The 16525-nt window shown below is 51.5% G+C and overlaps 2 protein-coding genes across 2 annotated transcripts; both read right to left on the bottom strand.

Annotated features, from left to right (window-relative positions):
- Positions 1 to 616: 616 nt before the first annotated feature.
- LOC100899677 (protein gooseberry-neuro-like) lies at positions 617 to 6155 on the bottom strand. Its single transcript, XM_003738544.2, has 3 exons — positions 6086 to 6155; positions 4145 to 4627; positions 617 to 1359 (listed from the first exon to the last, which is right to left on the bottom strand). Exons 1-3 carry the CDS (start codon positions 6153 to 6155, stop codon positions 617 to 619), a joined length of 1296 nt encoding a protein of 431 aa, XP_003738592.2.
- Positions 6156 to 12695: 6540 nt separating this feature from the next.
- Positions 12696 to 16519, bottom strand: Gabat (4-aminobutyrate aminotransferase). Its single transcript, XM_003738510.2, has 7 exons — positions 16475 to 16519; positions 14829 to 15056; positions 14266 to 14746; positions 13952 to 14160; positions 13652 to 13839; positions 13396 to 13555; positions 12696 to 13285 (listed from the first exon to the last, which is right to left on the bottom strand). Exons 2-7 carry the CDS (start codon positions 15052 to 15054, stop codon positions 13095 to 13097), a joined length of 1455 nt encoding a protein of 484 aa, XP_003738558.1. The 5' UTR covers positions 15055 to 15056; positions 16475 to 16519; the 3' UTR covers positions 12696 to 13094.
- Positions 16520 to 16525: the final 6 nt, after the last annotated feature.

Below are 16525 nucleotides of genomic sequence, written 5' to 3'. Positions count from 1 at the left end.
CAGAAGATGGACACGATTGGATAAACATAAATTGATGTTTCAGAGCTCTCTAATATAGAATCTCAGAGAAATATATTTGTACATCTGAAGACAGCAGCGATTGCCTTAAAATCCTCTAAAAACTCATACGATCTGTGATATCGAACCATGTTCTTACCTATACTTGCAAGATATCTCGGAGACGGTCGTACTCGCAACAGCACCAGAACTTCTCATAATCGTAGCCGATCCCCCATGAGTCATCGGGTGATGTCTCAGCTTTCATGCGATTATTAACCACAAATCTCTCTAGGTGTACATTCGAATAAATACGAAATTCAGCTGTCGGCCATGGGAGAGCCAAGTCGAACTTGATCGGCACTCGACGCTAGTCCCGAATGAGGCGAGGAGAGAACACGCGGTGTATCCTGATGAACACGCCATTGATCACGCGAGGGAGATGAACTCAAATGTCAACCGTTCCGAGACCCTCGGACCTGCAGCCGGAAGGACCCGGGGAGGGACTGACTCTAGGTGCATTCCTAAGAGGATCCTCGCCGCGCCTCTGATACATTGAGCAACGTACGCAAGAATCCCAAGATACATATGTGCGCCTAATTCGCTTCGCAACAAATACCTAGTATTGAGTAGCACTGTGGTTCCATAGAAGTTTCATGTTGTTGGGGCCTAAACCATGTTGGAACAAGGCATCGCCGCTCACACCATACTGGTCGGCTCCGTTGCCAGTCTGGAGGCATCCCTGAAATTGATCCTGTCGGGGCTGACTCCAGAGATTCGGTGCTAAATTGTGTGCTTGGAACCCCATGTAGTCCTGGCTGGACAGGCCTTGATTCGCCCCGCCGTTCGTTTGTTGGTTGAAAAAGTTGTAGAGGTTGTCCTGACGGTCTTGGCAATACGGTGCCGAGTAGCTATTCTGCACTGTGGGGAACACCTGCGGCGCGGTCGAGGTCGATCCCCGCCACGAGTCGTACGAGTTGTTGGCGTATGTCGAGTTGGAGACCGAGGGCGATGAAACGCCAGACGCCCCGTGATCGCTGGTGCTGGGGCTTGCACTGAGCGGCGCTTGTTGATGACTTTGCTGATAGGTGAGAGGAGGCGCAAAAGGAGTCGAATGGTGGCTCATGTGTTTGCGCCAGCGAGCGCGACGGTTCGAAAACCAGACCTGGACGCGAGACTCCGTGAGTTTCGTCTTCGCTCCGAGCTCCTCGCGCGTGTACACGTCTGGATACTGTGTCGCCGCGAAGGCTTTCTCCAGCTCCTCGAGCTGCTCAGCTGTGAACGTGGTCCGAGATCGGCGAATCTTGCGCTTCAGAAGAATGCCGGGCTCCGAATCGCAGTCTGAGTCCTCATCGTCCCGACCTAGAAATTGATAGAAGGAGCTTATTTGTCAGTCTAACAGGCGAGCAAGCTCGTCGCGGCCTTCGAAATCCGCGGCATCACTTTACATCCTCGAGAACATGAGCGGAGCATATCAATGCAGCGTTGTAAATTAGCGCTTAAGCGTGTGATCGATTTATGGCTGTCGAGTAGCAGTTCTGTCTTCGTCTGCAGTGAGGATACCTCGGCGTCGATCGGAGCTCGAATCGTCAAGTGCCGCGCAGTGTTATCCATTCAAGTCTTGTCTCTTTTTCTTTCTCTCCGCTCTGCTTCCGTATCGAGGGAGAAGCTTGTGTATTATGAAGCCGATGTAGAATACGAGTCGCAAAGGTAATCTCCGCATGTTTCGGCAGATTGGCTTTCCCTCGTCGCAGCTCAGGTTACGATCCCCGAGCACGGTTTTCTAAGTTTTATCTCTGACTTCATTCTGAGCGATGATGACGCAAACTCACTCCCTCGTAAAAGCGGTATCTTCCTCCTATTGTTAGCTCGCGTCTCCGACCGGCTGAGTACATGCGATGCGACGCGGACATGTACGGAGTTTTATGCCCACACATGGGTGATTCGAGGGCGAATACAGCGACAACACGAACATTCACAGATGTCGGTATAAACTCGTTTTTTTATTAGTGAACAAGAAATGACTGCTTCAACAAGCGGAGACGAACAACCGAAGTAGCAACAACGGGCAACAGTCTTAAGCAAAACCCTTTTTAACAAACATGCCTCAAATGCCGAATGTTGGCTGGCGAAGAAGCCGACGCAAATAGGCGTAAATCATGTTCGACGCTTTCGGATCTTACGGCCACTTTGTATTCACTTGGCTGAGGAAGTTTTCAGTTCGACTGTTTCACGCCGCATGCTAACACTTGTTTCTGTGGCTCGTTCAACCACAAATCAGACGACTCGACGGGGCGCCGTGGGTGAGCGAAGGAGCTCTAGGTGAACAGCGGACTACTGTCGAAGACGTTTTCAACCACCGAAAACCATGCTAACTGAAGCGTTCTTGCAGCACATATGTATGATGCACCCATCGCTGCTGTTCCTTCTCAGAATAGAATTCGACAAGCTTCTAGTCTTTGACGATTAATTCGACATTTTCGCCACAAGCCGTCACTCGATCCGAAGGAGCTTCCGTATCGACTTCGACAGACAGGAAGTCTGAGATTGGAATTCCCGGATTCCGAATTGATTCCGTGATTAGAGAAGATCGTCTAGGCCCGAAGGACCATGCTCAGGAGCGGAAGAGCGCTCGATTGAATAATCCATGGATATACATATGTACCTTTCGAGACGGGGCACGAGGAACGGAGTGCTCTCGGAGGGGCTGCCTCTCGAAAGTTAACTTGACTGCAATCGTCTTGCAAGATAAACTACCTACTTCTGAGCTCCCCCGCAATTCATTGCAGGGAGACGAATGAGCGACGTTAGTTTCTATTCAAATTCGGAAGGAACTCCTTCGCACACACGCGCTTGCACACTTCACTTTCCGCAGAGAGATTTGCTCCCCGAGGAAAAACGAACCAATTCATTTACTTCGTAATAGGGAACCAATTTGTTCAGCTCCTTCGTATTGTTCCCGAACGCCTTCCGCATAAGTGGGACGGCCATCGAGACCATGGGAGAATCTCGGCTTGGGCCACAGCCGAGCTGACCTGAATCTCGCGCACCGGAGTCGACGCCCTGCATTCCGGGAATCATTCCACGCGAGATTAGGACATTTGCCCGAAGCCGGACCCTGCAGCGTGTGCACAAGTATTCCTCGCAGCGTACTTTCGCGCTCCCGAGCTCCGACTCGGGGAACCAAAGCAGCGTCGCCGAAAAGGACACAAGTCGAGAATCTCGATTTCGGGAGGATTTGCGATGCATAATAGGGCAAACTCGGTCCACCTGCGACCGAGCATTCCTCCCACGTTCGAGGACAATTCGATGATGTCAGAGATGTTTTGAATGTTTTCTGTTCTCTCGTAGGCGACTTCAAAGAGACCGTCGCCGGATTCAAGAGCCTCCCCGAGTCGGCTCCTGTGATCGAGCAGAGTACAAAATGGCCAACAATGGGCCAACAATACGAGCTCTGCTACAACAACAAGGTCATCATTTACTGACGAGGTGCGAGGATCCTTTGATCTTCGCCCGCTGAGAATTCGACGCCTCGTGGGTGTTCGTGAATCTTCACGATGTTCATCATCAGAACAGTTGGAAGAACAGCCGACGGCGACGTCGTTGACGACACTGATTGCGTGACGAGCTCAGCGAGCTACCGCCGTCTCAATTATTGTCGCAAACGGCCTCGAGAGCCGTCGTCGATCGACCCGAGTGTCTGAGACGTCGGAATCGATCCTGGACCATCGATCCATCCCACGATTCGTCCAGGTCCCAAATGGGGAAAATCCCAGGGTCTCAAAAACCTCGGAAAGCAGAAGTGATCGCAAAGTCGTTTTTGCGAGATTCGATCACGATTGCCGACCAAAATCGTCTCGACTCCGACAATTGGAGAAATGCACTCGCCCTGCGCTTTTGCAATGCGCTCTCGCGGAGCGAAGCCATCGCAAGAGCCGAACAGGGTCGGGACTCCGAAACCACGTCCCTGCCATGCCGGCCTCGGCTTCCCCTCCTCTAGTCATTATGTGCGAGCGTGTCTAATTCTTCCCGTGAGGACATCTGGCACTCGGAGCAGTCGAAATTCATGGCAATACCTACATATACCAACTGCAGCTAGTCGATGGAAAAGCGTAAGTCATGAATGAATAATGTCGAGGGAACTCACCACCGAGGATGCCGTTGATCGAGTGGTCAGCTTTCTGACTGCGGAACTCGCTATCCCATCCGTGCGATTTCTCGGAGTCCGCGCTCTCGGGGCTGTTGGCTCGGCTCACCCGAACGATTCTCGCAATCGAACTCGTCGACGGCACGGCTGTCTTGTCGCAGACGCCGTCTTTCACGAGCCGATCACGAATTTCCCAGGAGAACATCGTCGGAGAAGCTTTCCTGTATTCTTCGATTTTCGTCTCCACAATCGGAGTGGCTACCCTGGGCTTGGAGCCGCCGATAACTCCTGGACGAATGCTCCCCGTCTCCTGGTACCGGTTTAGGATTTTCGACACACAGCCGTGGGATACGCGGAGTTGGCGTGAAATAACACATGGTCGGATACCGGCGGCAGCCATTTCAACGATTTTGTACCTGATGTGATTCGGCAAGGGTCTTCCATTGATGAAAACCCCTCCGAGCTGATTGACGCGTCCCTGACCTGGAAAATGTACGACGGTGAGGCGAGAAATTTCAAGATCCAAAAGGATCGGTCGCAACTTGGAGCTAGAAGGGTCTAGACCGAATTCCCCGATGACAGAACCAAAATGTCTTTGTGGGTTCCGACGTCCCTCGATCGAGAGAGGTATGTTCATTGTTTCACTATCGATGACGACCAAGGGCGTCCGTAACCCAATTTTTTATTTTTCGCTCTCGACAATCATCGATCACGGCTAGCGTAAAGGTGTGGATAACTTGTGGGCCGCCGCCCGCAATTGTAAATTTTCGATTTGTATTCTATGTACATGTAGGGTGAGGCAGGGCAAAGGCAGAAGAAGCACCCCGACGATATCGCCGGGAACCCCTGAAATCATCACCCCCGAATACTCGACTAAAATGACGTCGATGACGCGCACGAAAACGACAAAAAAGGGAGGCTCAATGTGTGAAGTACCCCCCGCTGGTAGTGGAGAGTAACAAAGAAACGAATGCCGATGCCTAGACTTCATTGAAGTCGCTTTATTGATTACGTCGGGACGTCGACGCCATCGGCGAAAATTTGACATCAGTCAAGCTCATCGGGCTTTTGTGCAGCAGCAGAAGTCGTCAACACGACCCGACGACGAGACATGGCTGCCGCGGCTTCGACTAAGGAAATTCTTGCCGAAGTCAGTCCGGATAATTTTTAATCCTGGGAGGTCCGTCTCAGGAGCTTTGATCGACCCGACAAATTTGTTCGGCGCCGTGAAAACGTCGCCGAAAACGCCTTCCTGGTCCCCTTCCCGCGGACAAGGCGCAGTAGGGACACCCAAAGACTGTTTGAGCCTTGCACAAGCCTGAACTCGCGAGTCCCGGAGATACAAGTCAAAATTGCATGAGTCATGCGTCGATCTCTTGGGAACAACATACGATTCGTCGTGCTCAGATACATCGCTCGTTGTTCTCCACCGGGTCTGTGTGGGCCGCGCTAGGTCGGCTGTCAACTTGTGACCAACGAGCTTATCGTTGGTAGAGTAGGTAACATCTTCGCAAGATAGAGAAACTTCAGACGAGCCGTCGCGGTAGCTCTGGTGGACGATCTTGAGAGACGAGCGAAGGGGGTTCTTGCGGAGGGCTTCTTAGCATTTCGCAAATTCGGTAACTCGTGCAATGGGTGTCTTCCACTTCCATCGGCGCCGCCGTAAGGATCCATCCTCGATTCATATGCTACGCGGAGGCTTCACGCATCCGCAAAATGGAACATGTCAACCGAAACAATCGTCGGGCTCGACCGGGACGATGAGCTTGCCCGGCGAGTACGAGTCTTTGCGCAAGAGTTCATAATCGAACTCGGGAGCGCTCCGATTTCGGCCACCGACGCGATGACTTCCAGCGAAGACTTCTTTCGAGATTCCTCTCCCCTTGACATCCACGAATTTGAACTTCTTTCGGACAAGGGAAAATGCGGAAAAACTATTACCTTGAAACGGATAACCAGCAAAAGAAATCGGCCGCACTCCGGAAGCAGCGGAAGTTTCCTCGGCAGTCATGTCGTCTAAATCACTCGCGATGTGTTCCTCGCTTCGAAGATCTTCAACTTCTGCTCCAACGATTCCCGAGGAAGAGGTGACAGCACCGGTCGAGCACGATCGTCCGAACTTAGAACTGAACTGCACGATATCCAGTGACATTCTGAGCGCTGACCGGTACCTTTCGAGAAACCAACCAGAGCCGAGCCAAGAAGAAACTAGGGGCGGTGTGCTTCCCCGCGGACTCCGCCTTTTCGAAGTGGGTTGTCGCTAGAAGCGGACTTTTCTCTCCACAACACCGGGCGGAGCAAGGACTAGTTCTCACGAATAATTCGATCCGCTTCGTTTCTGCAGCGTTTGGCGAGGTTTTGTCTCACTACCCTCGGCAAGCAGACTTGCTTGCCTGCCTCGTTGGCTGGCAAGCTGACTAACTAGCTGATCGCCGCTGCGCAAACTCCTTTTGGGTAGGAAGACTTTATCTCCTCCCACGTGTGTGAAGAGACAAGAAGTAAATTGGAGAGCCGATCGCAAGCCGAGTCCATCGACGAGAAAGTCATATGTTCGTTTCTCCTGACATGAGTTCCTGAGCGTGACGGGAGCGGTACGGGACGAATAACTCGATTGCTGACTCGATGAAAGAAGGAATAGATATCAGAGTGCCGCGAGCTAGCCGGCTGAGTGGAATCTGTGTCTGGCCGATATCCTATCACTCCATTCGGGGCAAGACATCGATTCAGTATCGCTGGGAAAAAATTAAAACCTGAACACCGAGAATCTCCGTATGCCGGAGGATGTCCGTCGATCCGACTCTGCCTGGCTCCCTATATTGTATACAGTATTGCCCTTTAATGAAATTATCATCACAATAAGCAATACTGCTCTGAGCGAAGGTCTACCCTCTGATCTTGACGGGAGTTCGAATTCTGGGCGATCAGAAACACATCTTAAGTTCTAGACGTCAGGCGGGTGGAATGCACATCGGAGGCACGCATGGAATCTTCTCCCTCTCCTCCTCCGTGGAGGAATCTTCAGGTTTCTCGAGCGATGCTCCTGTGGAAATCCAGAGTATCCGCTTCACTCACCTGCTGTTTCAGGAATTTGGGCGATTCTGATTGTAAGCGAAAGTCGACAAGATGATTTCGACTGCGGACCTCCGCTGCCTCGCGATTGCGATCCGATATTGGTCATGATCTGCGGAAGTTTTCTGAAGAGAGCTTTGCAGCCTGTGTAGAGAAACCTGCAGATCAAAATATCAAGTGAACGTCGAGATGGATGGAATAATTCTGGTTCAACACCGAGGGAGATGCTCGGCTTCGATCGGCCTGGTGTTTTCTCCCATCGCTAGGAGCACCCTGAGGTCACGCATGGAGTGAAACGATTCCGAGCATCGGTTCTTCGCATTAAAATCAGGATTCGTTACCGATTAGCTCTTTCTTCCGCATTTTCAGAGAGCGATCAGATCGGAGTCGCATTCGCCTTCCTTCTCGCTCCGGAACTCAGAGGATAATCGCGTCAAGGAGCGTGACGCGGTGGCCGACGAGTCACCTTGGATTGAAAAATCCGGGATTTCCTCTCACTATGTCCTCAGCCTCGTTGAGCACATCTCCTGCATGCTCTTCCAGGTAGGGGGATGGGCTTCCGGAGGCGACGAATCAGTGAACACAAACCTGGCGAAGATAAGTGGGAACAACGGCGTGGATGGACTCGTTATACTCGTGAAATTATTTTTCGGATTGAAGGAGTGGCGCAAGAGGCAAAAGCCGCCACGGCTTCATCCGATCATTAATATCATTCCGCACGCTACGAGACCACCTCGCCATTGTTTTTTCAATGCGATCCGTGGCACATGGCTGTTACATGGGTAGATGGATGAATAGACAAGCAAATAAAAAAGAAAATGAAATAGCGACCAAATCCACGAAAAGCCCTACAAAGAATACAACGTTCGACGCCATGGTGAGAAGCGTGAAGATGTCGTCTTCGGGTCACGTCTCCACCGTTTTTTGAGATTGTTGATTGGAGCTGAAAAGTTTGTTTCGTGAGTTCACGTTAAATCGACCGTTTCGACACGACTGTGTGTATATTCGAAGTTGTCACGAGTACATGTTCTCTTCTCTAATGCATCGCGCGCCCCCTAAGACATTCTTGGCTCCAGGAAAGATTATGTAGAGCTATCAGTTCTCTCTATGTACGAGCGCGCATTCGGAGCATTTGAGATACTCTCTGCTAAGTGCCTGGCTCCATCGAGAACATTGAGGAAAGGCGATTCGTGCCGTGAACGCTCGTGAGTAGCCATGCAAACGCATTCGACGCGTCAATTCTCCCACGAGCAGCCGCTTAACAAGGAGTGAGCTTCGTTCGCTCGACGGCTGCGACCATCGCTCCGTTCTACTTGAAGAGTGTGACGACGCCCCGTGGACACATGCATTAAACGTAACGAAGTTCACGCACGATGACACTAGCTCTCGGGACCATGGCCAACTGCTAATTGAGCGTGAGACTCCTACTTGCTCGGGGCTCGATTTTCAGTAAAATAGAAAGCTAGCTTTGAGCTAGTTCGGAATTAATGCGGCACTCATGCAGGTAGTTATTCTTCACTCCATGACGCCCGAGGAATCTTCGTGGTCGTCGGTCCGGATCGCCCTAGTAGGCCGCGGATTCGACAAGAGCGAAGAATTTCGAATTTGCTTGCTCCGGAGCTCCTTCCGAGATTCTGACTTCGCTCGCAGCTTCTGTCGAAAGGAGTTTCTCTTCAAGTCCGTGCACTTATCCCGTTATTCTTCTGAAAAATTCCTCAGCCAATGGTTTCCCGTCCCGTGATCATCGCAGAGTTCACGGGTACTCGCGAGAGCCAATCCTCCCAAGACCTCAAGTCGAGGCTATTTTTTCGAAAAGCCATCCGTCATCCGTATTTGCTCGAGACTGAGCGTTCAGAGAAGCGAACGCAATGCTGATTAGACACTACCAAAATCAGAGGGTGAATCTCTACCGAGAACTGACCCATCGCGCAGGGTTCGAGCGACGCGAAAATAGGACAACAATCTACACTAATTATTCGACGTGGGAAATGGCCAGTCTGGTCGGTCCTAAGCATGCAAAAAACCTACAATAAAACTCGGAATGATTCAAAAACCACAAATACTGCCATCTCAACAATACGCAGATGAACACGTGCGACATCCTCTGCGAGAATTCTCTGTCGGAATCGGGGCGCAAGAAAGACGTCGCGTTCCTCGCTGATCATGGGACGGGACAAAAGATTTTAAAGACTTGGTAACCCAATCGAGCTCCAGAATACGCCGCGTCGATTCATGAGCGATTTCCGATGAAGTGGTGATTTCACCTTCGGCGGGTGCTTCGTTACGTCATCTTTGACCTCCGAAAATCGCAGCTACGGAGAATCATGGGTCTTTCGAATCTTCATATCGCTCGCGTTCCGATGGAGGACCGAGAGATCTCGAGCCTTCTCGCAAAGTCCGTGGGAACTCATGGCTACGCTAATGTCTAGATCGAGCAAGATAGGAAGCTACTGCGGATCACGCTTCGCGCACCTCAGTCTCTCAAGTTTGCTCTGTCCTCGAAGAAACCCGAGACAGAGAAAACTGAGGAACTCCGGTGATAGTGTCCTGGGTCCTGGGAAGACCTTCGAACCCCGTACCAAGCATATTCCTTTTCAGCGTCCAATTTCAATTTTTGGACGTGACCGGCAGAACGAAAAGAAGCCTGAAGGTGAGATCGTTAGCGGCCTTGTGGGAGATGCGATGCCGTCGGAGAAATTTATTGTTTTCGGTATGATCGGTAAATGCCGCGGTACTAGCTGAGCGTTTGTGTAGTCCGCGTCGCCGCCGTAGTAGTAATAGTGAAGCCAGTGGGTGAAGTTCAGGTACCCCACGATAGAACGTTACGTTGGAACTCAATGGTCCTCGCTAGCTTTGGACTTCACGCCGCGGTAAGCGACGAAGCTCTCACGGGAACGAGCCTCGAGACACTCGCTGATAACATTTCTGCAGAACTATCATCTTTCGCTACTATGGCGGAAATTCGCGAACAAGGTCACTCCTGGACATTTACTTATTTCCGGAATCCTACCTGGCGAAGAATTGCATATTCTCCAGCCTCATTGCGGGATAGAACCAGATCTGAGAATGTCTTCCCTGGAGATAGTCCCGCAAAGCATAATGTATCCCGATCGATTCGTAGTCGGATTCCGGACGTCGCCACCGATCGTCAATCGTAGCGTATCTGAGCTCGTAGCGACTCATATTTAAGAAGCGAAACTCTTCCTCCTGTCGAGAAGGAGGTTCTACCGATCGGTACCCTCGGCCTGCCGTAGCTACGAGCCTCTCGCATTAAGCACCGATCCTTCAATATCACCGACGGGAATTCCACACCGCGTGGACCACACAGCGCAGGCTTTCTAAGAGAATCTTTTCAGCTCCGAGCCTTCGGTGGATTTCTGCAGTCCTCCAGAACGGAATCCAGAAGAAATGTGAAATCGGAATACGGAACGAAACGAAACGAAGCAGCCTGTTCGTCTCGATACCATTGGTGATCGCGCTCGGCGATCCGGCCCGAATACGAGCTACTCGCATGGATGCTTCACTGACCGAATGAATGCATCTTGTCTCCTACTCCAGACATCGTTTTCCGAGTCGTCATCGCCGTTGGTGTTGTTGAACATGACCAATCGAATTTGTCGCGCACAGCTCATTAGCTCTCGGAATCCGATTCTTGTCATCGTCGGTTTCCCCCGACCGCATGAAGAAAGGGTTCGATGGAGAGCGAGTCGCTTGAGCTCGTTGTCGTTTGTGGCTTCCCCATCAGCATCGGAGTCCGACATTGAGACTGCCGTAATTGGCGTTGGGAAACCGTCGAGCATCCTATGTACATGATGAGTTGCTTCACTGACCCCAACCGGTCACGCTTATGCGGCGGAACCTCGCGCGACCTCCACGGACATCGACCGAGGAAGTTCAATAGTCTATCGGTCCGAGGCACACAAATTTCACACAGTTCCATCGCGGCTGCTCATCCTAAGCTCGATCGCAGATTGACATTTAGCCTCGGAGCACTACGTCAAGCATTCCGGGATGACGTTCGTTTCGCAAGGATCATCTTGTGCATTCGGAGCTTGACTGTAGACCCGATCTCGGAGCCCGCTCCCGGCCGGCGTATAACGCTCATGTGAATCACTGAGGGGAATGTCCTCTGACTTCCATTGAGAAGTTACGGAGCGTTCGCTGTGATTGTTTGCTCAATCTCTCGCTTCCTCCCTTACGTCGAGCAGCATGCGTTTCGATGATGTTGGTGATACTGGCGATGATGATGATCATGATGATGGTGGTGGTGCTGGTGCTGTTGTGAAAACAGAGAAGAATTTCTCGTTCGGAGAAGCCAGCTCCTGTTTGAGAGCCTGTGGGAAGCATCTTCGGACAGCACGTCGCCCTCGAGCTAAACACATACGCCCTGCTTTGCCCCGTTACAGCAAACTCCAAATCGAATCTGAATTAGTTCCGACTTGAGTGAGTCTCGAGTTGCATTCTGAGCTTGTTTGGAGTTTCGACCGATGATCTCTCTCACCGAGCGTCCGGATGCCTCTCGAAAAATATTTCTCGAGTCGATCGGGGTGGGAAAAAATCGAGCGAGCAAACCCTTTGATCGATATCGAGAAGAGCCGGAAGGTGACCACATGATAATTCGGGGCTCGGCTCGTCGTCACCGTAGTGTTACTTCTGAACAGGAAGTTCATCCGAGCCCCGTGGATCGGAATTCCATTCAGGGTTCCCATCGTGATACAAAACGTCGTCGATTCTAATCTGGAATTCGACTTCTCCCTTAGCGGATTCGCGTGGGATAGCTGCGATGGGGACAAACAAATGTGAGAGCGTCAAGATCCACTTGAAGATCCCACCAAAGCTCGCTCGCTTGAGGGGCTGACGCGAACTCACAGAAAGCCATCGGATCCCGATTGAGCAAAATCCCGAATGGACTTCAATCGAATCTCAGCAAGAGAATATTTCCGGAATGGATACCAGAAGTGTATTTCCCTGATATCCCCTGCAACTACCGGAAAGGGATTAGCATCTTGCCTCACGGGACTGTATTTCTGCGAGATTCGGAACTGCCACCGGCAGGGCTGTTCGTCGAACGGGCACTCGAATGAAGACATGCAGCGAAGGGAGCTATAGCCAAATGATGAACATTGGTATGAATCTCGCTGCATCAATCGATGGTGTTATTCAATTGACTCTGCGAAAAAAACTCCGCCCGCCCACGACCTCATGATGGATGTTTGCTGCCGAACCTGTGTGGTGCGAATGATTTCCTTCTCTGAAAATGAAGTCAGTCCCCGAGAAGAGGACCGCGAAGACGGACTCCGAATCGATTTGTGCTCCTCGCCCACCTCCAATTGGCATGAAAATACGATCTGTGACAGTCTGACGATATCAGGAAGAAATTCCCGAGTCGTAAATACTTATATTGGTTTCGGAATCGTGAAACGATTTTGTTTTTGGCGGAATCGCCTCCGGAAAAACTTTGGCGGGGCGATATGCATCTTTTTCTCGACGATAGTCATTTATTTTAATTCTGGTTCGTTAGTGAAGGAAGCTCTTGGTCGTGATTTGCTTTCGGCGACGGTCCCGATATAATGATAATCGAGAAGTCAATGACTTATTTCACAAAAGGTCCTTCCTAGTACGGGGTTCCGTATAGCCTGCTCTCGGAATGTCAAAATTGGGATGGAACCTCGCTTGGCCACTTCACCATTGGCAGCATCGAAAGTCGCTACATCGACGCAACTCATCGCCCGGTCCTATCCTCCGGACCTCGTATTGCATCTTCTATCGAACCACCAGCCTCAAAATCAACGGAACGATAGCGACGAGTAAGCACATTAATTCGAGCTGCCCTGGGGAGCTATCCAGTCAACGCTCGGGGTCCGATAGACAATGTGCGCAATCAAAAGGTTTTGAGAACTGTTTCGAGTCGCTCTAAGAAGAGGTCGGCGTGCTTCTTCTGGAATGTGAGAGCCGTTCTCAACCTGAGAGACTTCTCTCCGGAGCCGCCGCAATGTACTCCTTGAAGATGCAGCTGCTTCACGAGCTTATCCCGATCTCCGGGGGTAGCCATATCAGCGGCGCAGAAGGTCCCTGGAAGAAATCGTTCCAGTGAGTCCCAGCCTATACTTCAGAGAAGACCGGCGGGAGCTCTACTCTCCACCGAGTCGAGCCATGCCTCTGCTCCAGCTCACGGCACTCACCCCGTCCGCGAACGTTGCTCATGGCGGGGTATTTCTTCGAAAGCTCGAGCATCCCGTTCAACATTGCCGCACCGCTTTCCTGGATGTTTTTCAGGAGATTCTCTCGTTTAACAACCTTGATGACCTCTTCCAGGAGTAGAAGTTTCGTCGGATCGCCGACCTAGAGCGGAAAAATTTCTTTAGGAACCTCTAAGGCATCAGCGACGTGATTCGGTTCCTCATAATCGTCTTGCTGATCGGCTGGATCGCAACGCACCCAAGTGTTAAAAATTCGGTATGCTTCTTTCGGTCTGACTTCCGTCTTATAATAATATCCTCCCGTGAGCATTTTCTTCGAGAAGCACACAATGTCGGGTGGAGTACTCATGCCCCAATACTCATGAGCCCACCATTTGCCCGTTGGGCCGCATCCGGTTTGTACCTCGTCGCAGATGAAAATCACACCTGCAAGACATAATTTCTAAAAACCGGGGAGCTTTCCACCATCAGACAAGGTCCCTCGCGATCTTGCTCAGGATTCCGAGCTCAGGACATCCTCACTGTACACCCGACGAACCTTTTCTCTCGGTCAGGTCCTTGAGAGCACGGAAGAACTCGTCTGACGCTCGATTATCTCCCCCCTCGCCTTGGATGGGCTCCACAATGAGTCCAGCCACTGGACTTCCTTTCTTCGACCACTCCTCGATCAACTCTTCCACATGCGCGAGACATTTCTTGTCCTCGGCCGCGTTTTCAGCCACATTCTGCTCGAGAGGGAACTTGTACCTGGGACGAAATAATGATTCGGAATTTATGTAGCTGATTAGGAAAATTACGCGAAACATATCGCTCATTCGTCAGACTGCTCATCGAGAATTCGCGAGCCATTACCTTGGATATTTTGCGATCGGCCAATCGAAAGACGGAATGTCTAATTTGTGAATGGGCTTCGAATGCGTCGTCGAGAGACATCCGAAAGTACGCCCGTGGAACGATCCGTCAAAGGACAGGATGGATAGATTCGGCGACCCCGGTGACTTATTGTATCTACAGCTCTCCAGTTCTTCGGGACTAGGCGCTCTGCCGTTCCTCTGGTCGGCCATGTATTTGATGAAAACAGCTTTGAAAGCGTTCTCGTTCGAACAAGAACCACAGGCCATGGTTTGAACTTCCGAGAGACCCGCCGGAGCGACTGACAGCAACGAATGCCTCAGACGTTCGACGTGGTTCTCTGGGGGCAGAATCCCAAGCGCTGGCCGATTTACGAATGTAGAGATGTTCTTCGGACTGGTCACAGCTTGGATCATTGCGGGATGGTTGTAACCCAGCGGCAAGGATGAGATTTGCGTGTAACAATCCAAAAACGTATTGCCTGCAATTTAGGTCTCGAATCATGGTTCCGTTCACGCGGAACGAATAGTATGAGTTGACGCTACCAAACAGCGTGGACTCACCATCAGCGTCCACTAGGTAGTTCCCAATAGATTTCTCGTAGTCGACGAACAGCTGTACCGCATCGGCGTTCTGAATGTCCTGGAGTTCCTTTTTGAGTTGTAGGCTCCGAGGTCCCGGTATGGATGACGTCACTAAGTGAGGAGCCGAGGGCTCTGACAAAGAGGTCAAGCATCGAGCCCCAGCGGCTAATGGCCGTACCCCGAGCTTGGAGAATGTCGATAGCATCCCTGGGAAGGAAGATCTGTCTGGGCTCTGGGCATGTTTCGGATTTAGATGGAAGAAAAACGAATGAGAGGACGTTACGTGGGGCATGCGCCAGCCTTGGCTTGCATGCGATCACAAGAGCCGCCGCTATCCCGTCGAGTTCCGGGTCGGATGCGATCAGCTCGACAGACTCTGTGTAGGTACGAAGGTCTTTCTAGGAGCGGAACTGGGATCCTTCTTTCCCCTCGAGACTGGCAGGGATCAGCATGGGAAGTTGTGAGATGATTCGAAGAGGAATTCCTGATAGCCCGACTCGTACTCGACAAAACGAGATCCAGCGCGCGGTGACCCTCCCCTGTTCCCGCCCCACTCCGGGCGATTTCGAGTTATGGGAGCGACCTTAAGAGTTTTCAGGGAAGACCATCTCCGATGCATCGTATTCCACCCGAAAGCTGTTCTGACGTCGGTGATGCGTGCGAGCGAGGCTGGACACGACCTTGGAGCGCGTCCGTACGGAGGAAGATCCTCCAATGGAACGAGACTGATTGGTCCATCCGGTAGTCTTTTCAGATGGCTCCGGCATCACGGAACGCTCAACAACTCCTTTGCGAAGCTCTCTGTGCTGACAGGAGAATGATAGGCCTAGCGAACTTCGACGCTTTTGGATACATATTTGATTCTGTCGACCTCGATTCTTCCCTGGCGATGGGCAATGCGAATCAGCCGCGGACGGATCTTGATCATCAATGAGATGCGGCCGATCAGTCAGAGTTCCGCGAAGTTCCAGAGTCGCCATTCAGCATGCGAGACGGTTCCCGTGCATCGAGAAGCAACTACTCCCCTATAGAAACGAGACAACACTCCCGTTTTCGGGTAAACTCGGATGGATCACGGTCTCAACTGTCTTTCGATCGATACGATGCTCCTTTCGACGATCGTCATCAGTAACAATTGATTCCTATCGCAAGATAGGACGGACTCGCGGTGCTCGATAGCGCGGAAACAACCTGTTGTGGTTAAGGTCGCCTCTGGAACTTCCGACAGAATTCCGTGATGACGCTCCGCTCCCAAGCATCGGCGTGGACTCGACGGTGGAATTCCAGGAGCTCAGAGACGCATCGCCTAAAGCAAGAGACTCGCGAGGCTCTCTGTCGAGACCGGGCCAGCGACTCCGCGCAGCTCTGATCGAGCCACGGAATCCGTGTCAGCCTCCGATTTGCCAGCTGAACGTCACAGGAGCGTGAGGCTCGATACATCCGAACGATTCCGCTCACTTGACGCCTCGATCATGTCTGTGCTCTCGCGAAACAATTCGAGAAAGAAAAGGGAATTTCGAACGCTGGCCGTCCGTCGCAGCAGCGAGCGATCAGCTGATGGCGCTATCGAAGTCGAAAACTTTTTGATTGATTCAGCGATCGGGTGAACCCCTCATGGAACTTACGTGCTGTCAGCAGAAGCTTATTCGCTTTAAACGGAGAACAACAATTGGATC

The sequence above is a fragment of the Galendromus occidentalis genome, unplaced genomic scaffold, assembly GCF_000255335.2.
Source record: "Galendromus occidentalis unplaced genomic scaffold, Mocc_1.1 scf7180000076006, whole genome shotgun sequence".
Classification (NCBI taxonomy): domain Eukaryota; kingdom Metazoa; phylum Arthropoda; class Arachnida; order Mesostigmata; family Phytoseiidae; genus Galendromus; species Galendromus occidentalis.
This window is presented reverse-complemented; position numbering and strand designations above follow the sequence as displayed.